Below are 26,594 nucleotides of genomic sequence, written 5' to 3' on the forward strand. Positions count from 1 at the left end.
CTTTTGAAATTAGATAATCTTATCCTATTGCTGAATAAAAATAATGAAGTCTTAGTAGAGTGAATATGAGTTTTTTATTGAAAATAGGTCCTTTGCATGCTAAAAGTACTTTTAGCAGTAATTAATAATCATGTACCAATTGACATACAGTTGTCTTTACAGTATAGGAACGTAAATATATTTTCTTCTGTCACCATTTCCGCCATTATTCACTTACCGCAATAAAATCCGTTCAGCTCTTTCTGAGTATATCGCAAACAGACAGACCTAAAGCCAGAACACATTTTTCTATAAGAATAACAATATTTATAATTAGGTTTTAAGTAGTTTTTCCAACTGCAATCCTCACACTGGCAAGTTTCTGACTAAAATTATTTTTTGTTCTAGGAAGCGAATGGAAATGCGCCTGCGCCGCAGGAACTGGAGACGTTCCTGTCTCAGGATGAGAAGAAGAAGGAAAAAGTCGTCAGCAAGTTAGTATTATTTTGTACCTACACTCAAGTAAAAAGTAGCCTCCAGGTGCCGCGAGGGTCCTACAGACTTGAATTTTTTTTCTCAATGGCAACTCGTTCGTATGAAGAGCACAAGAAATGAGCTCTTACGCTTTTCAATATTATTGATAAAAAAGGCTTTTCTTTTGTCGCTGTATGTTTGTTGTTATGATGTTAATACGATATGTGGAAAAACCCTGTAAGCGGCCTGAAAAGTAATGAGATAAGAGTTAATATAAAACTTAAATCTGGCATTTACAATGAATTAACTCTAAACACCTATTTTTCTAATATATTTATTTTGTGTGCAGATACAACATGACGAAAGACCTGGAATCAGCCGATTTCGATCCGTTCACTGAAAGAAAATTGGAGAACCCTACTTCGTAAGTATTTTATAATTTTTACTTTAAACAAAATATCAACAAACCATTTTGTTTCTTTGAATTTCTGCAATACCTCTCCAATCGTCCTCTATATTTGAATTTCTCTCTCCAATCGTCATTTTCAAGTTTCGTCTTTGCGAATAGGCGGAAATTGAAATAATTCTGTCCAATTTTATTTTCTCCCTTCACTAAGTATCTACTAAAAGTGTATATTTCTTCTGTGTTACCTGTATTACTTACTAAATAAGTGTATTTATGTTACTATTGCATATTATAAGCATCTAGATTTTCCGTATAATTGATCATCCCCGTCGACGTATTTCAAGGCTTGCTATCTTTTAAATAAATGAAAAATTGCGTAATTTCAAATGAAAAATGTATTTGTATCTCATTTTAAGGGAACTGTAATTGTTCTTATGAGAGAAAAATCTTTAAACCTAAACCTAAAATTAAAAAGTTTCTATTGCCTACATAGCTGGTACATGAGGTCGGTATTTAACATAGTAAATACCTAAATGCAGAAAGTACCTGTGTGACCTAGAAATCCATAAAAATGCAGGCAGCTAATACCTTACATGTATTTAAAATAGTTTTGCTCTTGCCACGCGATTTACTGAACATTTTTTAATGCTAATGCGAATTGCTTAATTAGATGCTCAGCATATTTAGAATTAGTCATGTTATTAGGTACAAGTAACTAGTTTTTATAGAAATTGCTTCATCAGAATGTAGTTGGCTTGTAGGAACATTTTTTATCAATTGATACCATTCCCCGTGATTCCATCCGCATCCCGAGAGACCTACTTCGCAAGTTGATAAAAGTGCCTGTCCTGAAGTGACTACCTGGTGTACCAAATTTCATTCTGATCGGTTAAGTAGTTTTGGTGTGAAAGCGTCATAAAAAGATAGAGTTATAGAAGGCGATCAGCGTTCATAAGTTATCGTTGCAAAGAAATACAACTTCTACGCGGCCTTGTGCTGTAGATCTCAAAGCTCAGCGAAATTGGATCTTCTAGAAAATAATAAACACAATAGAAGTCATAATTGTACCTACACAACGTGTTACATTGTATATGCTGACATTGGCTCATAAAAAATGTATCAGCTTTATTTACACAATGATTTATTATTACCTACCATTTTTCATTTCCACACATCTCCCAGACTTTAAAACTACCTACAGTCCTCGTGTTCAGAAAAAAAACTGACCTCATTTGTGTTTACTTCATGCCTACAAACAAAGCATAAATGTTTTCCAGGTACCCTAGACATAAAAACCTTGTTTCTGTAAAATCAACAATTCCAATGTAAGAATTGAATTACGTCGAAAAGGGGAAATCATGTCACCTCTTACATATGGAACATGAATAAGGCAGACAAAAATAGCGTGTTTTTCTTGAATCGTATAACGCTTAAGTTATTATGATTCAAGAGCAACTTAGGGCATTTCAAGGTAACACTGAAAGCTTCGCGTCTCTTGCAAATCCTTCCTTTCAAATAAACACTGACACTAAAACTTTTCATCTCAAACTTGAAGCAATGGGCTGGATGTTACCGAGGCATTTTGGTGATGTTTCAGAAATATGGACACATTGACCCATCTGCTGAAGGCGTCTCTCGGCACCGGTATCCTGGCCATGCCGAAAGCCTTCAAGTGCGCTGGCCTGGTTTCTGGAATATTCTTCACAATGCTGGTCGCTCTCATCTGCACTCACTGCTCATACGTTCTTGTAAGTATACGTACTCCAAACCTGCCATGCCATTTTAACTGAAAGTTTTGCGAAGGTTTACCTTTCCTGCTTTAACAAATAAGCTAAGCGAATTTTATTATACACCGATGCAAGAATTGCATTCTGCGAATTTAATTTGCAATGTTTCTGTTATAAAACACGATGTTTTAAAAATCAGCTATGTTATGATTTTTTTATATCAACAGATCAAATGCGCGCACGTGCTTTACAAAAAAACTAAAAGAACCCAGATGACCTTCCCTGAAGTGGGCCAAACTGCGTTTGAAAATGGACCTGAAAAGTTCAGACCTTGGGGCAACGCTTTTAGGTACGTACTTAAGTATTATTTTCATACAGTAGCCGAACTATCGGGATACTAATCATATAGAAAACTTAGTCATCCATGTATTCTTCAAAGCTTTAATTGAGGAATACGAAACCACGTAAATTAAATACGTTTTCTGGATGGGTCTTTTTAACATATCGAAACCGGCGCTTGAGGCAGCAAGCCAAGCGAAAATAACTGAACTACTTTCTGTCCCTCTAGGCACAACTTTAATATTCTATGTTTTTGTTTCAGAATCTTTATACTTGTCAGTCTTTTCCTGACTTACTTCGGAACCTGCTCAGTATATACGGTCATCATTGCCAAGAATATTGTACAGGTAAGAGCAATTCAATTAATGCAAACAAACTTTTGGTCAATGTGATGTAATCATTTACATTTATCTCCACCAGAATAACTAATGAGATTGATATTATTTCAGGTCGTAGCGCACCACATGGGCGTAGAAGAAGATAAAGTAGACATAAGACTCTTTATCCTCGCACTTTTACTGCCACTCATCTTTATGGCGTGGATCCGTAATCTCAAGTACCTCGCGCCAGTATCCATGGTCGCCAACGTCTTCATGGGAATTGGTCTCGGAATCACCTTCTACTACTTAGTAGGAACTGGAAGCCTTCAGACTGATAAAATTAACTCAATGCTGATCAAAGCACCTGTGGAATGGCCCGAGTTCTTCTCTCTAAGTATTTTCGCTATGGAAGCTATCGGTGTTGTGATGCCCCTTGAAAATGCCATGAAGACTCCTAAGGCTATGCTCGGTTTATGCGGGGTCCTGAACAAGGGAATGAGTGGCGTGACGCTAGTTTACATCCTCCTTGGTTTCCTCGGATACCTGCGATACGGCGAGGACGTCAAAGACTCAATCACTCTTAACTTGGAAAACTCTGAATAGTAAGTATCCATCGAAGTAAATTATATAACGTCAGTAAACGAAGCCAAATTCTCCAAACATTTTACAAGATCTGATAAACGTTAAGTTTACCCAACTCCGTTGAGTCGTTGAGTTTTTTTGGATTTAAACTCAGCTTAGGTATCTAGTCTCAAAATAGTAGTCGTACCAAAAGTGCAACCCGCTTGACCACTGAGTTAACTAAAATAACCCATTCTCTTTTGTTTACAGTCCTGCCCAAATTGTCAAGATCTCCATCGCCATCGCCGTATATTGCACCTACGGACTGCAGTTCTTCGTGTGCGTCGAAATTATGTGGAACAGTATCAAGGACAAGTTCACCAAGCGCCCTGATCTCGCCGACTACATCATGAGAACCATCTTGGTGACCGCTTGCGTACTTCTAGCCGTCGCCGTGCCCACAATTGGACCGTTCATGGGCGTCATTGGAGCTTTCTGCTTCTCAATCCTCGGACTGATCGCGCCCGCCTTAATCGAGGTCATTACTTACTGGGACATCGGATTCGGCCCCACCAAATACCTCATCTGGAAGAACATCATTGTAGTGATCTTTGGTCTTTTCGCACTAGTATTCGGCACTAAAGATGCCATTAAAGAAATTATACGTGTGTACAGTCAATAGGCAACACTTCTGTGCACAGCCTTTATTCAAAGATTCTGTGTTAATGTGTGATAGATATTAGCATACAGCTTAGTTAATAGCATAGAATAAATTTACCAGTTTTGCGCGTGATACTTTGAGTCGTATAAAATAGTCGAGTGTCGAGGTTGTATTTTGTTTCGCTGCCCTGGTACTTGTAAATCTATTTCGACCAAATGTCTCTTGTGAAACGGACCTGAAAATTCTGTTGTATTGGTACATTGAGTCACGCTGCTAAACTATAATGGTGCTAGTTATTGCATGTTGTCAATATTTGCTCCACATCATAAATTCGAAATTGTTGCAAAGGATATTGTCGCTTTTAAACTGCGTATTTCATAAAATATAATTATGAAATACTATTTTTAAAGGGCATGTTAAAATTATATATAATTGCTATTACATTCCCAAATCAGAACTGAATACTGTTGAATGGTGTAGGTACTTATAAATACATAGGTATTTGAGTCAACATGTATTTTCGAATGTGTGATGTAGGCACGGTAATGTTGTTAAAGCAATGATTTGTTGGTCCCAAACAAAATGAGCTACCATGTACACGATTATTTAGTGTTTTGTAAAATATACAAAGACCAAATAGCGAACGAACATTTGTCGTAATTCATAGAGTGTCGACAGTAGGTACTTAATATCATTTCATGAAACTGTGTTTATGAACAAATGCCTTCATTAGACTAACTTCTATCCATTGAAATGAACATTTAATCTTATTGGTGACTGGGATCTTGCATTTAGTGTTTATAAGCTTAATGTTTTATACATAACTTTAACATTATTTATAGAAAATATGTGTATAGGTATTTCGTAAGTGCAATTTACGATTTCGATTTTAATAAAGTGCACTTAATTGTAAGTTATGAAGATTTATACCGAAGAACTGAAATAACAATAAGTACATACACGCAGTCGCTTGTGATATCTAGACGAGAAATATCAGGAACGAGGCCTTGGCTTTATACTTCAGAATAGTGATTGATATAAGGTCCATATCGACTTCTTTACAATCAACATACATAATCACTCTGTTTTCAGTGTCAAATGTATTTATATAAAAGAATAGTAAAAAAATAGTAAAATTTCGAGAAAGAGTTATCTTGAGTATAATAATAATAAACCTTAATTTGATAATGTATTTTTAAAGTTATATTTAAAATATGATACTTAAATCAAGTTGCTTTTGCTAAGAATTTTATGAGGGTAATACATGAAATTTTATAAAATCATCTGCTATGTATACAATTTATACAAAATTTATAGGCGATTATTTCGCAACAAACCCAATAAAGTTCCTATTTGTTTTTTAATTATGTAGAAAATTAATTTTAGGTACTTAAACTAAATTTTGTTTTGTTCATAACTACAGCGCACCAAACATTGATAACGATTTATTTAAAATATTATCAGTTATATGATATTATTTTGTAATTTAATTATAATTTTGAATTACGCGAATAAACCATTTATAAGCTCTTTACGTTGATTCATTTCAGTTAGACCTTAACCTGACCGAACATGTTACAAAGTGCACCCAGCAAATGATTAAAATGCGCAAATGCCAGGCAACCACTTGCTGGAGGTGTATAATATACGTAGACATTTTTTTTCATTTATGTTTTTGATCTGCTATCAGTCAAATTAGACTATGACCAGATGCGTGGAAATACAAGAAGGATATTTATAGTAATGGAGCCAAGTGCCCCAATTCTATTTAGTCAGGCAGCACAATGTCGGCTTTCTTGAGTCTCTTTAGATGGTTCTGCACCAGTAGCGACTGTGACAAAGGATTTGGATGGGAGCTCAACCTTTCCTTGTATCTGTTTAGGTACCGTTAGGTTTCTTCATGGATGGTTGGCATTTATAGGTAGGTAATGGTGGATTTCTGAGTTCCGAGTAAACCAAAAGGCAGAAGCTATGACCCTAAAGATATTATTTGGGCTCTTTGAATGCACATACTTAATGTTCAATTTGCTAGCAGAGGTATAGTTATTGGCACGAATCTTGAGCTCTGACCTACATCTGCACAGAAGTGATTTATTAGCAAAGAACCAATCCCGAGTGACGGCTATGACGCGATGCACTGCGGGCCAATCACCGCTTTAGCCCGCCCCCGCGCCTCACTTCATACCACAAAAGGGACCCAATAAATTAGTTCTGCGCAGGTGAAGGTCAGAGCTCAAGATTCGTGCCGATAACTATATAGGTACTTACACATAACAATAAATGACTGCCAATTTCTGAACATGCTACCTCGCACAGGCGAACAACAGAGCTCAAAGTAATGCAGCTGCTGAGTAGGTATCAGTGTTTTACGAGGCGCGACTGTATTACTTTATGGGAGCGACTGCCTGTCTGACCTCCTCAGCCCAGCATCCCTTGGTAATACTGGTAGTCAGACTTCCTGGCTTGTGACTACCCTTCACTCTAAATTAACAAAGATGTTCTAATGACAGCCCACCCGTTTATCGTGCCTTCCAAAACACAGAGGAATGAAGATGGTTAGGGTCACCCATCCAGTGACCGACCACGCCAAACGTTACTAATCTTATGAGCGGTAGATTAACGCGGCTTTGATTTAACCACGAGCTCAATTAGATATAGAGAATAAGCATCATCATCCTCCGAGCCTTTTTCCCAACTATTTTGGGGTCGGCTTCCAGTCTAACCCGATGTAGATGAGTATTAGTGCTTTACAAGGAGCGACTGCCCTATCTGAAGGGCAACCCAATACCCCTTGGTTAGACTGGTGTCAGACTTACTGGCTTCTGACTACCCGCAACGACTGCCAAGGATGTTCGACGTGCCATCCGAAACACAGTCATTGGTGTCTAAGATATATCTATAGAAGGACAGTAAATAAAACAAAAATATCGAAAATTATTATATTTATTATGAACAGTGTCTATTCTCGCTAATATTCTCAAGAGAGCTCACTGCTAGCTTAACAATAAAGTTATAATTTTATAGACGTCTTCCAACAGCGATCAACTAAAAAGTTCTATGAACGTACGAGTTCGTATGAAATAAAATAAAATTAGATAGGTATATTACAAACACGAATGACTTACTTACTTTTGGAGGCGGTAACGTATGGTTGACAGTTCACGTCAAAGGATTACACAATGACAAATGTGCACGCACTACATAAAATTTTCAAAATTTTTAAATATAATTTCACTTGCTATAATTTTTACCTTGACTTGCTTACACATTTTCACATGCTATCATATTCATATTTATTTGCATACCATAAAGTTATAAAGATGTTACAATAATCATTCCGCTGTGATCGAATTACTAAGTTCACGCTTTTCTAATTTGTATGTATCACGGTTTAGTAAATTGATTGTAATGAATTTAGCATATTTCCTACTAAATATAGGTAATCTTTGATTGATCGGTTTTATTAGCTCGTATAGCATTTTTATTACATGTTCAATAACACCATAAGTATATGCCAGGAATTGTAGCTCAATTACGAGCTTTCATCCAAAATATTGCTTCAAAAATTATTAATCACAGAATTGGGAATAGCATGTGAAATTATATAAATTTTAACACGAGGCTCTCGCTAAACAATTTAAACTACCGACATCTTAACATTGAGCTTAGTGCATTGGTCGTTCATAATGGCCGCCGCACATATGGCCGAACGTGTAGCGTATTTTAACTGTCGAGCTGACTGTGTATTATCCAGATTGTCCTCATTGAAATAATAGCTAAGATCAATTAACATTAGCGACTTTAAGAACGGATTACTTCCAAAAGTTGTGTAGTTGATTTTAGATTTTAGTTGATTTATATGCTGCACTTCGCCAGATGCGCGTCGGCCGTTAGTCAACATTGATGCCTGAATAAACGCAATGAACCTCGTATATTAACATTATACTTTTATTGACTCTTAATAAAATCATAGCAAATCAAATACACAATAAATGCACGTACATAAACAACACTCAATTTAGAGACCATTGCATAGTCACAAATCCAAATCTAAATTTCTATCCAGCTTGCGTCTCGATACTATACAATTAAATCCCACCGTGCACTCCCAGACATGTTTGCAGCACCTCTTAATAATTAAAATTATACAGGCCTTCCATTTCAATTACGAATATAAACGTAACTCTACTTACGCTCTTTTAAAACATAGACTTACAGCTAAAGTCAAGAATACACTAAATAAATATGATACGAAAATAATACTCGGTGTACAATATACCAAACGAGAATTATTTCTGGTATTAAACGTTTAACAATAGGCAATATCGAAAATGCTGACCGTATCCTAGGTACTAACAACTATGTTACGATTAAAAGGGAAGTTAATTTGAATAACAACAAAATTCGTGCAGGCACTATTCTCACTGTAGTTCTATATAGACATGTTTTGGAAGCTGTTACGTTTGGGACATCACTATAATATACAAAGGGCGTGTGACTTAATGACAAAAGACTGTTTAGTGAGAACTATTTTCTTTCACAGTCGAGGTTTAAAAAAAAAAAGATTTTATCAATGGAGTTCAGTGCCAATTTGGCGCCAAACGTGACAACTTCCTTGCCAATGACAGCTATGCATACAACAATAGAGTGCTACATTTAACATTTATTTCTTAGATTAAAACAATTCCTGATTCCATTTTTTTATTTAATTACAGATTACGTTCGATGGGTAAGTTAAAATATTTAGATCTAGGCGACTGCTATGCTAGAATTGCGACATTTGACAATACCTAACACCTACATACCTAGTAAGTAACAGAACAAACGTTCGTTCGTAAACATTGGTAGGAAATTGCCTGATTATAAAAAAAAATGATTAGGTAGGTCAAAATATAATAGTCAAAATATAATAATAGGTACATACATTTTCTACCCTTGAACTCATTCATAGTAAGTATAGTAAGAAATAAAATTAGGTACTTAATATAGTTTTGGAAAAGCTCTGAATCTGAAAGTAGATCCAAGCACCTAGTGAAAAATAATGTTAAGCTTTTACAAACACATTATTTCTATTTTGGACTCTTAGCGTTTAATAATTGTATAATACACTATTTTAGTCCACTTTTAATTGAAGGTTTTAACTTATGCGATCTTAACTCTAAGACTAAAAATCATATTTCCAAATTAAATATAATAACTAAAAATGGAATTCAAATAGTAATTAATATATTATTTGGGTAAATAGGTGCGACGGTATTTCTACAAATTAATAAAAGACATAAATAATATCGTACTCTTATAAATTAAGTTGCTTATGAATATTTTAATTAAATGTTTGCAGATCTTTGTTAACACCATGTTATTGTACGTTTATTGCATTTTATATTTTCAAATAATATTCGTAGCCAACTGTCTTTTTCAATTAACATGTTTTTCAGGAGTATTAACAGTTCCACGTCCATCAAAAAATTTAAATCACTATTTAGGAGTTCGCCTTTACTGATATATTACACATTGCCTTTGCCACTAAAATATATGCACATCCATATAAGGTAATCGTCCACGACTTCCTTGCTACGTCAAATATACATATTTAACATAATGACTTTTATATCCTTTTCAATTAAGTTCTATATAACTATGCAAATAAATATTTAAATAAATGGCGCGCTTATTTCATAAAGTGAACCGAACAATAGCTTTCAGTCTATAAAAATTGAAAAATAATTGGACGGACGTCTAATTTGAGATTACTTATTCCGTTTTGCACCAAGAAATGAAAAAGTGAGCACGAACTTAGCCAAATTATTGCATTTAATTATTAACCGCAACTTTCGTTTTTGTAGTCATCTTCGATCGGTTGCTCATATTCTTATCATGCTTAAGGCGAGATATCATTTAGCACTTAGCGCAAACTTCTCTGATGGTCATCTACCTCTACATACATGCAGATCTCGTCATAAAATAAAACCGGCCAAGTGCGAGTCGGACTCGCGCACCGAGGGTTCCGTACAAATCCTGTACAGATAAAAAGTGAGTCTCGCGCCAACCGTTCAGTTTAGAACAATCATAGTTATGGTAATTTCGTGAGAGTCAAAATAGTTAATATTTTTTATTTTATAATATAACTAAAATAGTAGGCCAGTACCTTGTAAAAGTTATTTTATTAAAGTTATTTATATACAACATTTTATAGTCATCATTCAGGAATTTGATTGAAAATAACTAATTATGTCTTAAAGGTCATTGGGCATATCTGACCCGCTTTGTAAAAAGTGGCGGACATGAATCAAAGTAGTTTTAAATCGTGGAGAATGGTATGACGTTTCTTTGAATATAAATATTTTATTAAAATTCCATTGAGACGAATGTCCAGGATCGTTTGAAAAATATAAAAGACAAGCAGTTTCAGAGGATTGTACAGGTTGCAATGCTAATTTTTATTGTTAAAGACTTTTCATAAAGAAGGAAGATGCCAATTCGGTTGACCAGGATCTGATGAGAATCTGGAAACCCTGAGAAATCGAGGTCAACTCTTAGAGGTTAAGTCTTGAATATTATAGGCACGCATCGAGTCATAATCAGACATGTGAGTGTATTTTTGAGGGTACTGGTAAACGGTGAAGGTTTGGAGCTGATTTGATTATGGAGACTACAGAAAGTCGAGGGAACTCTTGAACGGCGTGTTGCAACTACCACGCGCTTGGGCTTATTTTATTCGTATTGGCGAAGACTTTCTACATAGATAGGTTTGACTGCCTGATACTCTTTCACTACAAAGAAATGATTTCTCAAATCCGTCAAACGTGGTCGTTTAAATTCCCCATTGAAATGAGGAAAATATTTGATGTTTACACCTGATTTGCTCTAGATTCCCATGGTTCACATTGATGCGACTAATGCCATAGTAAATCAGAGCCTTATATCATTATACTGTGCTATATTTCGTTCGTATCCGCCGTGGGTATGGTTACCATACTATGGTGCCCAATGACCTTTGAATGATTTAAAATTTTTCACAGTTTAGAGGCAATTATATTTAAGAAGTGTTTGATATGAATTTCACTTTTTATTCAAAACTTTAATATCTCTACGCGTTCATGTGAAAAAGGGTAGGTAGTAAGTTTAATCATTAAAAAAATATTTTATGTCATGTAAGCAAAAATAATATTTTAAAATTATATTTTATGTAACTTCAAATTTATCATTTTCGCAATTTTTCCTTTATCTGTACTATATAACGTTGCTTCGTGCCGAATTTCAAGTTTCTGAGTTCACGGGAAGTACCTTGTAGGTTTTGATTCCCTAGCGTGTGACGGAAATTCGTCTAAGGTGTCGGTAAAACTGCTGTATCTTTTGATCGGTTTAACTTAGAAGTTTGATTTTTTCATTGCTTAAAGGGACAATAGACCTAGGTATTTGGTATAAATTTCAATTTGGTACCTTTATTCGTTCGTGAGAAATAAGGTAGTAAGTTTCATTTTATTAAAATACTTTTATTAATATTATTTAACTAAAAAAATTGATTTTCGCAATTTTTCCTATATTTGCATTATATGACAATGCTTCATGCCAAATTTCAAGATTCTGAGTTTACGGGAAGTACCCTGTAGGTTTTGATTCCTTTGCGAGTGTCGAAAATTTGTTGAAAATATCGACATAATCGGTTGTATCTTTTGATTGGCTTGGCTTAGAAGTTTGATATTTTCACAGCTTAAAGGGGCAATAGACTCGAGTATTTCATGTGAATTTCAGCTTGATACGTAAACGCGTTCTTAAGATAAAGGGTCTTGACAGACAGACAGACAGACAGACAGACAGACAGACAGACAGACAGACAGACAGACAGACAGACAGACAGACAGACAGACAGACGGACAACAAAGTGATCCTATAAGGGTTCCGTTTTTTCCTTTCGAGGTACGGAACCCTAAAAATGGAACCATATCTATTTGTGTCCTGATACTGTTCTCGAATACAGATAGAATTGTTCCTACAGGTCACTACTTCAGTACAAAAACAAATTGACATTATTGCATTTGTAAGTCATCACAAAAATGAAGACGTGGAAGTGAAGTACTATTAAGAATATTCGCTGTCTATTGTCCTTAATATTAGATACCAAAATAAAAGCTTACATAAATTACTAATGCCAATTCTATACTAAAATACAGAGCATTTACAAAATTATTTGAAGTACAGTCATATACAAAAACATAGTGACTAAAAACTGAATATCCTTAATTTACAAATGGCACGAGTATTATCGTTTATCGATCTTTAATTTGGACGCCTGATCTATAATTGCGCGTGGTCATGAGAACTGATTTATTTATTTCAAAAGGTAATATTTAGGTGCCAGATAACAATGGTATATCACAGGATATCCAAGATCTTACAGATCTTATCGTCCTATTTATAGTACATTTGAAATATATATTAACTTTAATAAGGCCGTCTCAGGCCTCTTGTGAGATTCATCCTTGAATTATAGAATTGCTATAAAAACAACCTTCGTCATTAATCATTTTTGTTATAATATGGAAGATCTGTAATATCAATTATTGCGTAAATATGAACTGCATAAACATTCAACAGCTATGGAATATTAGAACGTCATAACAAGGCTGGCGCGAATACTTTCATTATTATTAACAAAATATCCCATTAAGAATATCATTGTTATTAATTTACAATGCGCAAGGACTCGAACTAAATATCGTGAACATTTACATCAAACATGTATTCAGCGCAAGCCGTCGATGAACACTAAAAATACCTTAACTAGCTTAACTAAAGAACTATTTAAACCTATCTTTATAAATTTTACTTGAAAAATGAAAACCTGACAATTAAAAACGTTAGCAACAATATTACCTTCGAAGCGTGTACAATAATGCTAATATACATGTATATTGACCGAAAACACAGACGTTATGTATTGCTCTTACAACTATTATATTAAATATTCAAGTAACAATTTAACTGACATTATTGCGTTTCTCACTGGAGGTTAGTTATTTGAAGGGAATCTAAAACCTAGACTTACTCTGCCTATACATCTAACAGTTTAGACAACGGAGATTACAAAAGAAAATTATTAAAGAGAAAGAGTATATTTACATTTATATAAACTTGAAATACTTTGAACGGTAGAAGTATATGTAATAAAAAATGTGGTCAAAGCTACGATATATTACAGAGATATTCTAGCTTACTTAAGTGGCAACACCTTTTTATAGCTAAAGTTCTTTTGAATCTTTGCATAAAATCAGATCTAGGCATAGAAATCCGTACTTTTTTAGAGATTCTTATAGTTTTTGTTATACATTAATAATAATTTCGACTGAGACGACTCTCTCTGGCTTTATTTCTAACAAAATATTTAATTCACACAGAATTTTTCTACAAATCTAAAAACATTTAGCAATCTACGTACCAACATCAAAAATACTTGAACATACATAACGTAGTAACGAAAGTTTAGAGTACGACTCTTTATTTTGAAAATTATTGCAGAACATTGAATAATAATAGGCGTAATAGCATATTTATTAGCTCCGTTTGTAAGTACAAAAAAGAAGAATATATAATACATATACCTACATATAATACCTTACTTAGCATGTGCAAAGTTTTGTATAAATAAGGTTCTTCAATATTAAAACCTTCATTTATTTCATAACGTGAATGGTAAATGTATTCCTTATATTATTGTCTATGTGTGGCTTTTATTGTTATTTTTGCAAAAAAAAACCTGAATTACTTAGTTATTGGATAATTGATAAATCACAGTCAATTGACATGAATTTAACGACTTTCTGAATTAAGGTAAGTACGTTTTGAACTCTTGCTGTCGGCTGCGACTGCTGACCGCACATGCCGACTGCATGAAGTCGACCGCAGCTGCACTACTGGTTTGTATGTATTTATATGGAACCGTAAGCTAGAATACAAAAAGTATCTTGTATTTTCGAATGGTTTTTGCAAGCCGTTTTTCGGCCCTAATCCAACGTAAAAAAAATAGTGAATTATTTGTGATAACTTGTTTTAAACTATTGTCTATTGATAATGACTATTGTAGTGTAACTAGCGGAGGCTACGACATTTAGTTTTATTTTCTGCTATTGCTACGAATACTTACAAAAAATACTGAGTGTGCAATATTATAACAATTTGATGTGGTACACTTTTGCCATGTCTGACTGTACCCTTGCTCTATCCGTCTATCATAATAGCAACATATCAATATCAACGATTCAGATATTCATTATACGCCTTATAAAAAAAAATAGAAAAATAATGGTGACTGTTAGCAAATACTTTGCAAAGAAAAGCAGACTTTGTTTTTAAGTGTTAAAAAATAAAATGCGCAGATGCTGCAGTAAAACAAAGCTGATAAAGGTTTTATACGGACAGCTTGACATATTGGCTAAACAGCAAAATATTTGAATCCGTAATAGTGAGATAATAGACTTTCGCGTTACACGTTTTCACAGAAATTTAATACCCACTGAGTCACTGTATACAATTGCCAAACTATCCGTGTAAAGCCACACTCTTAAAACAATATTGCTTCTATTTAAAATAATAAATACAAATACACCTAATACAGATCCTACTTTGTACAAAAGTTTTGTGTCCAACTAATAGCGAGAATAACTGAATTAAATATAATATAACCTATAATTACAATATTAAAAATAACTGGCCATTACAAAAAAGAGAAATCGTTTACTTCAGATCGTAGATATCCGAATGAGATTCTATGAATCGAGACGTAATAATTCGTCCTGAATCGACTACAGGCGTCAGTAATTCTTCCGATGGCACTTGTATACGGATTCTATTGTCTGATGGGAGGTTTGTTGATCCGTTGCTATAGAAACCTAGGGCGACTGGTTTGTGGTGTTCGTCGTATTTGTACTTGGAAGGGCTGACGGGATGAAGGTGCGGGCTTCCTGCTAGAGGGTTGTACGTCACGTGTATGCGAACCACGTCATCAGAAACTGGTGACACGGAAGGCGGGTGAGGAGTTGCGCGAGGCGTCGAATGCGCGGTAGATGGCGCTCGTTGGATGCTCAACCCGCATATGCCCGAACTGGAATCAAATTCATATTTATTAATTCATACTATTCTATAAATATAAATCGTGGCTAATATACTGTGTATAGAGACCACGACGTCAAGCTACCACAATCTGTCAAATTGCTTTAATAAATTTCCAACTTCATCTCTCAAGCATAAGGTTCAATGTTGATTGGGAAGTCTCAGATTTTAGTAGCTGGAACCGCTGGCGTCTGTACTAGAAACTATAAGGAGACCGTAGCTGAGTTACAAACGCACGGGTTGATACATCTTCTGAATCGAACATGAAAACAAATGTCTACATAACGAATTTCAAGTACAAAGACACATTGTGCAAACTAAGTGAAAATCGTAGCTGATACTTAGCAATGAATATTATGAGAAATAGCTGTTTACAGGAGATAGCTTTCTCCTTGATTTTTACTTTAAAATTAGGCACTTTACTTATCTGTTTAACTGAATATAACAATTACGTATCCCATGTAAAATGTATTAATTATGCCAGCATTAAAAAAACACTTCTTTATCGGCATTCAATGCCAGCACACATACACAATGTAAAGAAAAACATCCACATAAAATATATAGCGGTTAAAAAAGAACATTGAGGCTTCTTTTTTTAAACATTAACATACCCTAATCTCGTCATGACCCATGAAAGAAAAGAAGTACAGAAACAGCACTTTTTTCAGCTATCAGAAAAATTACAGAATTTCCTATAGGTCGCTATACGAGAGGCTTTTTAAAAAAGTTTTTAAGGAGCATGTGACAGTGCATTCTACATCTACAAAACATCTCACCCATCTGACCCGGTAGCGTCATCGCTGACGTTGGAATGCGTGTCCAGGGAGTTGTCCATCGCGTGCGAGCGCCCACTGGAGAACACGCTCAGGTCAGCCGTACTCGTCACACTCGTGTCGGCCAGGGACCGTCGCGACCCCAGCGCTGACACCGACTCGTCACACCGAATGCCCCCCGCAACTCCGGAGTGTTCTAACACCGAATATTCACATTAACAAATACCCCACAATAACAGTCATATCCCACATATTTGCTCAACTTTCCTTCCCGGAAAAAAGGCAAATTCTCGGGTATTTGACTGTGTAGTGAATTATTTTTAAAAGTCAGCTAGTAGCGTTTAAAACATAAAGCGACACGTTCATGCGAAATATTAAATCAATGCTTACCTTACTCCGAGCACATAAAGACAAGCAAAATCAATGTGGTGTAACACAAAACGCACATGCAATATTTCTGAGCTTCAAAACAATCTCTGCTCTTAGTTTTTTAATTAAATCAATAATAATACTTAAGGAATCTTCCTTATTTATTGAATAGGTACATATTTACATCGGAATAATAAAAAGGAAGGTATGAAGGTGGATCAACGCCGCAGTTAATTTGTGTGAAGCAACAAAATGCAATACGATAACATTAGGTAACATTCTTAAATTTTTTTGACTATCTATCTAAAATAATTTGCTCCATAAAAGTAACTGCGTTGTGGATGCACCTTAAAGGTAATCAACGTCTTCGTCTTCTCGTTCTATTGAATCTCTTATTAATTACAAGGTAGCTGTGGTGCTGATGTTCAGTAGGGCGGACGGGAGTCGAGGTCAGGGCGGGGGATTGGAGGTGAATGTCCATGGACGCATGGGACGTACGGAGTGGAACGCCGATTTGGGAAGTAAGATCTGAAGAAAAACGTTTAACTGAATTACCACTGCATTATCATAAACCTAAAGATTTAAATCGATTGACTTGATAGAACTGTTTTTTTTTAATTCTTATTATTATGGGCAAGTTGGCACGATATAAATCTTGTCTAGTCTAATTTATAAAAACACTCTTGGTCAACTGAATGTGAGTACGCTTTACCTAAACTGTGATAGCTAAAAAAAGTGGTAGCGTGTGAAATGCTGCAACTAAATCCTAAAACATATTGACTATAATTTTGCCTCAAGCGTTGATAATATTATGCACGTATGGAAGTGTCATATATTTTTATCAAAGTCCAACTTTACCCATTTATAAATAAGTGTTGAACACCAAAAATGTATGTGTTTAGGATTGCGTAAAACATAGTTTGGTGTTGAGAAAACAAGTTTATGTCATTTATCTACTTTAATAACGTTCTCGGAAGAGAATCATTTTAAACGTGATAATTTGAAAAACAACTAAAAGCGACACTGATAAGATATAACAAAATGTGTGCTGAGTCTACGTAATGCACAGTATGTGATGTCTAAATATACGACTAAAACGTACCGTTCATTACAGACTGTTATGTGTTTTGTTTGATTTTTATAATTATTGGCGTTCCTCATACCACCACGGGCGGCAAAACTAAAAATAAAACGTTCAAGTTATGTTTTCTCGGGACTTTCATTTTACCCACAAAGCATACTCGATAATCGGGTATAAATATGTTTGGGTTATTTATTGTAAAAACTTTGATTTTAAATTTTTTATTGTATTTATTGACAACAACACATGCATTGACCTCGCCCAATGGGATAATATCAGTGACGGAGCATAACACTAAAATACGCATTTGTTTTGAACCAATTTATTAGTTTATCGTTTTGTTCCCATGAGTTCAAACTCAGGTCATATTATGGAGGTTTCTTTACTTAACTTAAAACTAAAGATAATAAAATAAATTATACTTCTGTACCCAATCGACGTTGGATGATAGGGGTGGGTTTATGTAAGACCTTATATCGTACTATGTGAAACAAAATCATGGACAAAAACTTTTGAGCAGAGATTCTTTCAAAGCAGACTTTAACCAGGTAGAAGTTTTGCAAATCAGTAATTTAAAGGCACATAAAAATGTTACATTTAGTGCGTTTTGGGCCAAACGCAAGCCCGACGTTGGTGTTATAATGAGAGTAAATGTTAATAAATGTAAGTAGTATTAAACAGATTACATAGTGGGCGTAGCGTTATCTTATGAGAAGTAGCACAAACAATGCGGGAAGCCGGGGATTCGTCTCAAGATCTGAGGAGCTCGCCTCACACTCATATCTATAGATAGTGTAAATACGTGTAACTCAAGCTCCTCACATCTTAAGAAATGCCATGTTAAATGCATGTCGTTTTATTCGTGTTAATCATGACATAAACCCACCTCCATACCACCAGTAACATGCCAGTGCACAAGTTTTAATCAAGTACGTCTAAAACAAAAACTAAAACATAGTTGGCTAAAATGCCACTATTCTGGGTATCAGTGAAGTAGGTACATAAAAATCTGCAAGCCTGTAGTGTCAAACTCGCCTATTGTACCAACTGTGTGTGGATAAAATCAAAGTTCAAAATATGCAATAAAATCAAGCCTTGTCAAGTTGCTGAACAAGCGACGAGTTTCACAATCATGGTTGCTGAAAAGGCAAGATTCCACCAGTACGCTGTACAATAGTACACAAATGTTTCTTCTGGTAGACGCGCTCCAGCATACAGTAACAAATTACGTGCAAACATTTCTTAAATGTTCACGAAATTGCACTGAGAACTATTCTGGTGGAATCTCGCCACAAGGATACAAACGAAAGGAGCGGCAAACTACAAAACAAAATAATAAAAAATACTAATCTAGTACGACAGTACGATAAATAAAAGATCTACCGACACGATCGCCATCTAATGGCAATCTTGAACTTTTACCGTAATAATTCAATAAATTCAAGCATTACTGGTATAAATGAACTTGGTTTGTTAAAAACTTAGCTTTACGTCTCGATTGATGGTCTAGCAAACTAACGGCCAAATACTGAAACGCCACTCAATTTTAAGGACTGCTCAAACATCATTCCGTCCGTCACTTAGGTAAATTACTGTGACAGAGATACTTTTAAGTAGAACTTAAAGTAAAGTAACGTTTGAGTATTTCGAGAGAAAATTAAGTACATAAGTCAAATAATAGAATTAATGATTTGAGCATATGTCACCTACCAACGTAAAGACATTATAATTCACAACTACATATCACTGAAGCTGGAAGGGCTATGGACAAAATCGTATACGAAATATGGGGATTTCCCTTGAGATCGAATTTCAAAACCAAATGTGTTAGGCCGGCAATACACGCACCGCTTGAAGCAGTCAGGGGGCGACAGCTTCAAGCTAGGACTGGACGCACATAAACAACCGCTCGAGAAGTTGCAACTGATTAGGGCGGTCACAGCTTGAAGCCGTCGCCCCCTGACTGCATCAAGCGGTTCGTGTATTGCCGGCTTTAAAGGATGTCCATAAACTACGTTCACTTTCAAACTTAATTCATAACAAAATTTGATAATTGGATTTTGGAAATTGGATGACGTCATAATTTTCTTAATGTTACTATCATATGCTTACGCATGGTAGTTTAGAAAGTAGCATCAATACCGATGCTTTAGATTCACGATTTTTTTAAATATTTCGTCCATTGCCCTTTAAAACTTCAAATCTCAAACAACTAGCTAAAGTGTGATACGGTATATAATAAATTAAGCTATAACCTACGTACTGCAAAGGCAATTTAAAAAAGAAACCTATCAACACTTGAACATAACTTAACCATGATTTGAACACTATTTCGAAAACTCCTACTGTAGGTAGAAGATATTAATATACCTAAAACAAACTGTTGAGAAAACAATACGGTGGGTAAAACCGTTTTCAAAATATTTGTGTATATCATATAGATTTTTTTTATGAACATTTCTGCATTGAGTATAGTATTTTTTATTTAATAATTTGTGTTTGTAATCTAAACCCTCATATTTCTATAACTGTCCTCTGACTTGTTAGCTATAGGTGAAAATTAATTAATTTGTACTTATAAGGTTAAGGATACTACACGATAGATTTTTTCAAAAATCCAGGAGTAGTAATCCTACCTAGAACTATGTCAGATATACCTAGGGCTTGACTAAATTTGTGACACAAGAAATGTTACCCTTTGTGAGATTTTTTCATGTTTCCGTCTATTGTAGATATTTTTATATGACTAGCTGCTAAAATATGAACGCAGTCTAAATATATTGAACTTAAGACTCTTGAAACGTACACTTAATATTTTTCTTGGAATTTACACAACGCAACATCGTCTGGGGAATTTTTGATAAAAAATAAGTATTCGAAATTATTTTGGACACTAACTTCGATTCAATAGGGGATCCTTAAAATCTTTTAACATTTTTGAGTAAAAATACTGAGAGATGATTTTTTTCTACATTGAATTTTACTGTTTGAAATACAAATACGATATCAATAATAAGCAAATAACTGTTATCATCTATTAGTCGAGTGTTGTTCATACTATTGGTACAGCCTCCCACTACATTCCGATAAGAATGCGTTAGGACCATTGCTCATTAATGTCGACCCATCCACTATTGAACGATGTAGTGTGTCTAGGATAGATATTTTCAGATTTTAAATGTGTAAAGGTTCTAAGAAATATTTTCCTAAAATGTAAGATATTTTACGCTAAAGTTTGCTCTGGTATGTGGAAATGCCATTTCGAACAAAGATCAATATATTACTTCTTTTAAATCAAATTAAAATTGAATATAATTAACCTTGCTTTTGTGCATAGCTTTATGAAATCTAACAGTTTTTTCCCAAGACTATGTCGATTTGTGTGTTAAACTTATCATGACCACGACTCTTCACGGTTGTGCATAATCAGTCAAGAACATGCATGCATGATGATTAAATTCCATACAATGTGAATATCATGCAAATGTGATCGAATGAGGCATCCAACAGCATGCCGAAAAAAAATTACAGCTACGAAAAAGTAGCTCAGAATCTAGACAATAATTTTCTGTATGAATAAAAGCGAATGAAGTAACGAATATAAATAATCGAATTGCCCAAAATGCTTGCTATTTTTACCTTGCTATTTTTACATTGGCACTTGAGATTAACGAAAATACTGATTTACTTTAAAAAGATAAAATCTGAGGTTCATAAGTATTCATGAAAGTGCTTTTAAGTGTGCCAATGTAAATGAGCAAGTTCTATAAATGCGTGAAGTGGTCGGAGCCAAGGCTTTCGTCCGAGGTGGTACGCGAAGTGGGTAGTGATGCTTCCAAATTACCTGACACTGTATCGCTCTGGGAAACACGAAGCTCCTGCAATTCCATTGCGGCTTTTTCGCGTCTGAAACAATTTGGTTAAGGTTAGATCTAGGACTTGGGCCTATTGTGCTATTTTGTTTTAAAAAGGACTTTTGCCACCAGCCCTAAAGTAGGTACTGATTCATTTGAGAAATCTATGCAAAAATATTTGCCATTTCCCACGGTTTCTCCCGAGTTCCAAGGGACTTCTTTCAGCAACCTCCTCGTGTGGTTCAGCCATGTAGCTGTCAAGAATATTAAACGAAAAACAAATTCAAACTAACAATTATTTAGTATGATCTTACCTCAATATCACAGTTGCTCTAGCCTGTTTTTCAGTCTCGGAAAAATTTTCAGCCCGCTGTCCAATCTTGGATTTTTTGTCGGGCTCCACAAACATGCCAAGTTGGCGCTTCGGCAGCTCGTTGGGCGGTGGCGGACCTGGGTAGTCGAGCTTGGCTCGTTTCAGCTCTTCCATCGATCGCTCCAAATGATAAATTACTATATCGTCTTCAAACATAAAGTCTTTATGTAGCTTAACCTAAAAATTTAATATCAAGTTCACTTTCAATACACACAATCTTGTATTAATATCCAGCGGGATATTAATACAAGATTGTTGACTCTAAATTAAGGTTTACACAGAAAATCAGCAGACCTGAATATAATTTACAATAAGATCCATATCATTTAACTTCATGATTGCTTTCTTGTGTAGCTTGAGTATTGTATAAGCCATAGCTGTGACCACCCGCTCTCCGTCTAACAGATATATGTCCCAAACCCTGAGACAAAGGCTAAATGGCACTCTCTCGACAAAACAAACAAAGAACCATTTCAGGGAATAAAGAATGGCGTCTAGACCGAACTTGTCAAAATGATGTTTCAGTTTCGGCATAAACTTTGTGAGTATTTTGTCATGGTGCTCAAGGAACCGTGTTAATTTAGGAAATCCTTCTATGTATAATCCATGCATGGCATATTTCTTATCTGACAACAGTACGGCCAGCGCCCAGAAGGCGTCTTCTTCATCCATGTACATGAGCAGGACTCCGGCCAGACCAGACATGCCTTGGCAGTAACCAACTTCAGAGTTATACATGCTATAAGCACAAAGTACATTGAATAATGAACATTGTTTTTCTGAGTACCGTTCTCTGTAAAACTGATGTTCTCGAAACTGTCTGTTCACATCGGAATCTATTTGCCTTACATCGGTGGACCATAACTTGGCCAGTTTCAACATTTCTTGAAATTTTCCAGGGTTAGCAGATTTAATTCTATTAACATCCATCAACTTGCACCATACTTTTATTCGAAGTGAATTTGGAATGCCTTTGTATATTCGCCTATGGAGTTTTTCTTTGGTGGCTGGTGAGTCCCAATTAGTAAGCATTTTGACCCATTTTTTCTCCCGTTCCACTTCAATATTGACTTTTTGGGGCCCTGTTTTCTGCGGCAAGCGCTCATCGTGTATGAATCCATATCTGGAAATACAATTCATATATAAAAGGAAAGTTTGAAATAATGTTTTGTAGGAAAATAATGCATGTTAATGGTTTGGTCAAATATTATGTAGGTAGGTATGAAAATACATAACTTCGCATTTGCTTACTAATAAGTTTCGCGACTGTAAGCAGGGCTGGAATGCAGAGCAATAAATTAAGTGTATAACAAAATGAAAATTACCATTTCATTAATTTACAGAATGAACATAATTTTTTTACTCAAATGGTTAAGGTAAACTGTTCCGGTATTGAAAATCATGCTACAACTTTCAGGCAGTAGGTTGTGAATAGTTGTAATTAAGAATGAAAACTCATGTACAATTAACAAAATAATATTTTATGAAAGAAACTGTGAAAAAAAAAACTTGAGAAATAGTTTAGCCGCAGATGCCAGATGAAATGGAAGCGAGCAGCATAATATAAGGATAATATTAATTAATATAATACATTATATTTGATTGGTAAATATATGATAATGGTGTTTGAGAATTGTTAGGTTTATTATCGCAAAGCAGGACCCCGGTATATTATTCATTATTTTAACATCTTGCCAGAGCACAGTAATTTCTTACAAGATTACCATTAATTCATCTCTCTATAAACTACAGATAATTTCACAAGAAGCTGGAGTTTCCTTCTGTAATGAACTGAACCCTATTTCAAAAATTAGGTATCCAATTCTGATTCCTTATATAAAAATTCAGTTATGAGTCACTCCATTAAAAATGTGTAATGGCCTTACTTTTTAAATGTAAAGGAAGTTGAAATTCATGAATCACAACTGACAGTATTGACTTAAATTTAATAACTTATAGCGCAGCAATTTTGCACAGCTTATTTTCTAACAAGTGCTAGCGATATGCATTAAATATGCTAGTTTTCTAGTTATACCTATTCTGTACTAAAAGACATGGAAAGATGTGTATAATAAAGAGGAAACATGTTTAGTTCCTTTATCTCTCCGAAACTACAAAACTGATTTGAAAAATTCTTTCACTGTTGTCCTAAAGCTACACTTTGTCAAAGTAACATGGGCTATATTTTATCCCGGTATGGGCAGTAGTTCCCACGGGTTGCGGGTGATACCTTGGGAAAACAGCTAGTTTTCAGTATTTTTGTACTTAGTAACAAAAGGAGAATGTATATCAGCCTTCTATAAGGTCAATTATATTTAACCTGATCGATACCTCTCAATTTTTTTTATACATTTTTGGAATGTGATTAAATGTATAAAATAGCTGGGCAACTGGGTTGAGGGGGGCCAGAGGGCAGTTGCTCCTTGTAAAGTACTGGTACTCAGCTACATCCGTTTAGATTCGAAGCCGACCCCAACATAGTTGGGCAAAGGGCTCGGAGGATGATGATTAGCCTTAGACCCAAGTTCACAGACAACATAAATGTCTGCTTTTTTTTTAACTCTTTGCTCTGAAAATTGTTTTAAGAAAACTGATGATTATGTTCTCTGTGTTCTTGGGCCGTAATAGTGCAATATAACAACAGAAAATATGGATAGCTGTGAACGTGTAACCAGTGCAGTGAAAATAGTCATGTCAGATACCTAAATTAATTTTGTTTGCATTACATTAACATTATTAAGATAAATAGACTATACGAAACATTCCAAATCAATAAGGAAATCATTATAACTTTTGATAGGTTAATATGGTTGTATGCTTTGTCAATATGATGTTTTTTAAATAGTATTCAGTATGTCACAAAAATCTCTGAAATCTGAGTAATTCTATCTTGTATAACTCTTCCTGAGCCACACAATACAAATAAACATTATTTTATATTATTTTCTTTGAAGGCTTACAGAAAAAGTTACTTTTCTTACTTATTAACTAAAAATAAAGGGATTGATGAACAATTTCCTAGTTGCCCCATCTATTGAATAGTTCTAAGGATTCTTTAAACTATGAATAATTTTACCCACACAGACAAAACTTCTTACACACAAAATTGTATCTGTTGATATTGTCATAATCACAAAACTGTGTCATGTTGTGGACTACTGTAGGGAAACACATAAATAATAACATTTAATATGTAATACAAGGAGTGTTCAGATGCTATGATCTTGATTATTTTCATAACAAACAACACAAATGACTGACTAAAACTGCATAAATTAAAATGTGTATAAATGTCAAAGTAATAACTGGTTTGGTGAGAAGCTGGGTTCTCTAAGAATATACTAATGAAATGATTTCATTTTGCTATACACAACCTTAAAATATAGTACTGCAAGCCCAGCATTAACTTAAAATTGGCAAGCAATATGCAAATTCGCAAGAAATCGTAAAATAGTGGCATACCGATCAGTTTTGTGGTACTCCTCAAACTCGGGGTCCTCCCAAGGATCGATCTGGCCGACAAGGTTCTCCCGACCCCGCTCGTATCGCTGGAATATGCGCTCCCGCTCCTCGGAAGCCCGTGCCAACAGTGCCTCCTCATTCATAACACAGCCTGGTTGTACCACATACCGAAACGCCTACACGACCTACTATCTTTCCACCGGACGGACCTACTGAATACTTCGCTCACTTACGCGTATGACTAACCCGTGTACAGGGCAGCCCAGATATCTTAAACTACTGTTAAAATCATCACGCCCTTTTCAATTGAAAATCTTGGACGCTGTGTGGTTTGACGTGCTGTCATGTCATAATTGCTTGCTACCAGAGACCAAGTTTTGGGCTGGAAACTAACACACAGTTCACACGAAGAAACTAGTTTACGGACAGCTAAACAACGTAATAGATCCAATAGTTGTGGAACATAATAATTAGCGTAGGTAAGTATGTAATATTTGAAATTAATATTAGAGAAATACGCCCTCTTTTTCAATTAGAACAGGAAAATTACGAAACGAAACTGCTAAAGCTAACAGAGATTCCTACTCGTTGTGTGCTACTCGTCTAGTTTTTACTCTAACTTTGTCGACATCGTTGCGGAAGCGTAGTTTAGTGCAAAAATTAAACGCAACTATTTTGTAAAGGGTGGTATACACACTCATCTTTTGTAGTCTAATTGTTTTTTTTATGTTTATTAAACATTTGTTTTACATTCATTATTGGATTTGTCCACAAGAGAGATGTCTGGATTATTACGGATATTGCAGGTTTTTCTTAACGATGGCAAAAATCATCAAATGCAGCAGCAACGGTGAGGGAGTGTCAGACTTTTACTGCCAAAAAATCCATCGTGTTCCTTCGTAGACCTTTGTACCAGGGTCGCGGTAACTCTTTCGAACAAAACCGCAGCCGTGAAAGAGCATGATGGATAATTAATGCTGGCATGCCGTGCAATACGACCAGCACTTCTGCAGCACGACAGACCATGGTGCCCGAGGCTGTCGACAGCGTTAGGGAAGGTATTGTCATCCAGCATAGTGCCTATGTTGGCTGACGGAATAACC

The 26,594-nt window shown here is 35.2% G+C and overlaps 2 protein-coding genes across 5 annotated transcripts in view; one reads left to right on the plus strand and one right to left on the minus strand.

Annotated features, from left to right (window-relative positions):
• Positions 1 to 5,997, plus strand: part of LOC110373856 (proton-coupled amino acid transporter-like protein pathetic) — a 43,322-nt gene extending 37,325 nt beyond the window's left edge. For both annotated transcript variants that reach the window (XM_021331269.3, XM_021331270.3), the window contains exons 3-9: positions 388 to 473; positions 803 to 877; positions 2,457 to 2,607; positions 2,814 to 2,935; positions 3,188 to 3,272; positions 3,375 to 3,847; positions 4,077 to 5,997. In XM_021331269.3, coding sequence (XP_021186944.1) covers positions 388 to 473; positions 803 to 877; positions 2,457 to 2,607; positions 2,814 to 2,935; positions 3,188 to 3,272; positions 3,375 to 3,847; positions 4,077 to 4,488 — 1,404 coding nt within the window. In that variant the 3' untranslated portion in view covers positions 4,489 to 5,997. The remainder of the gene's footprint in view (positions 1 to 387; positions 474 to 802; positions 878 to 2,456; positions 2,608 to 2,813; positions 2,936 to 3,187; positions 3,273 to 3,374; positions 3,848 to 4,076) is intronic.
• A 1,397-nt stretch (positions 5,998 to 7,394) lies between these two features.
• On the minus strand, positions 7,395 to 26,109 carry LOC110373849 (USP6 N-terminal-like protein). 3 transcript variants are annotated; one of them, XM_021331250.3, is made up of 6 exons: positions 25,492 to 26,109; positions 22,324 to 23,152; positions 21,971 to 22,200; positions 21,647 to 21,708; positions 16,356 to 16,548; positions 7,395 to 15,568 (listed from the first exon to the last, which is right to left on the minus strand). In XM_021331250.3, the coding sequence occupies exons 1-6, from the start codon at positions 25,632 to 25,634 to the stop codon at positions 15,202 to 15,204; spliced, it is 1,824 nt and encodes a 607-aa protein (XP_021186925.1). In that variant the 5' UTR covers positions 25,635 to 26,109; the 3' UTR covers positions 7,395 to 15,201. The 3 variants fall into 3 exon arrangements, with proteins under 3 accessions (XP_021186925.1, XP_021186926.1, XP_021186924.1); XM_021331251.3 differs by having other exon boundaries at positions 16,365 to 16,548; positions 21,971 to 22,206; XM_021331249.3 differs by having other exon boundaries at positions 21,971 to 22,206.
• Between the last annotated feature and the right edge of the window lie 485 nt (positions 26,110 to 26,594).

Source organism: Helicoverpa armigera, chromosome 1, assembly GCF_030705265.1.
Source record: "Helicoverpa armigera isolate CAAS_96S chromosome 1, ASM3070526v1, whole genome shotgun sequence".
Taxonomy (NCBI): domain Eukaryota; kingdom Metazoa; phylum Arthropoda; class Insecta; order Lepidoptera; family Noctuidae; genus Helicoverpa; species Helicoverpa armigera.

Excerpts from the sequence above, each read along its gene's own strand:
- LOC110373849 (XM_021331249.3), bottom strand. The coding sequence starts at position 25,634 with ATGAATGAGGAGGCACTGTTGGCACGGGCTTCCGAGGAGCGGGAGCGC. Across the intron at positions 16,549-21,646 it reads CCAGAGCGATACAGTGTCAG|AACACTCCGGAGTTGCGGGG; the intron begins GTAATTTGGAAG and ends ATTCGGTGTTAG. Across the intron at positions 15,569-16,355 it reads GACGCTACCGGGTCAGATGG|TTCGGGCATATGCGGGTTGA; the intron begins GTGAGATGTTTT and ends ATTTGATTCCAG.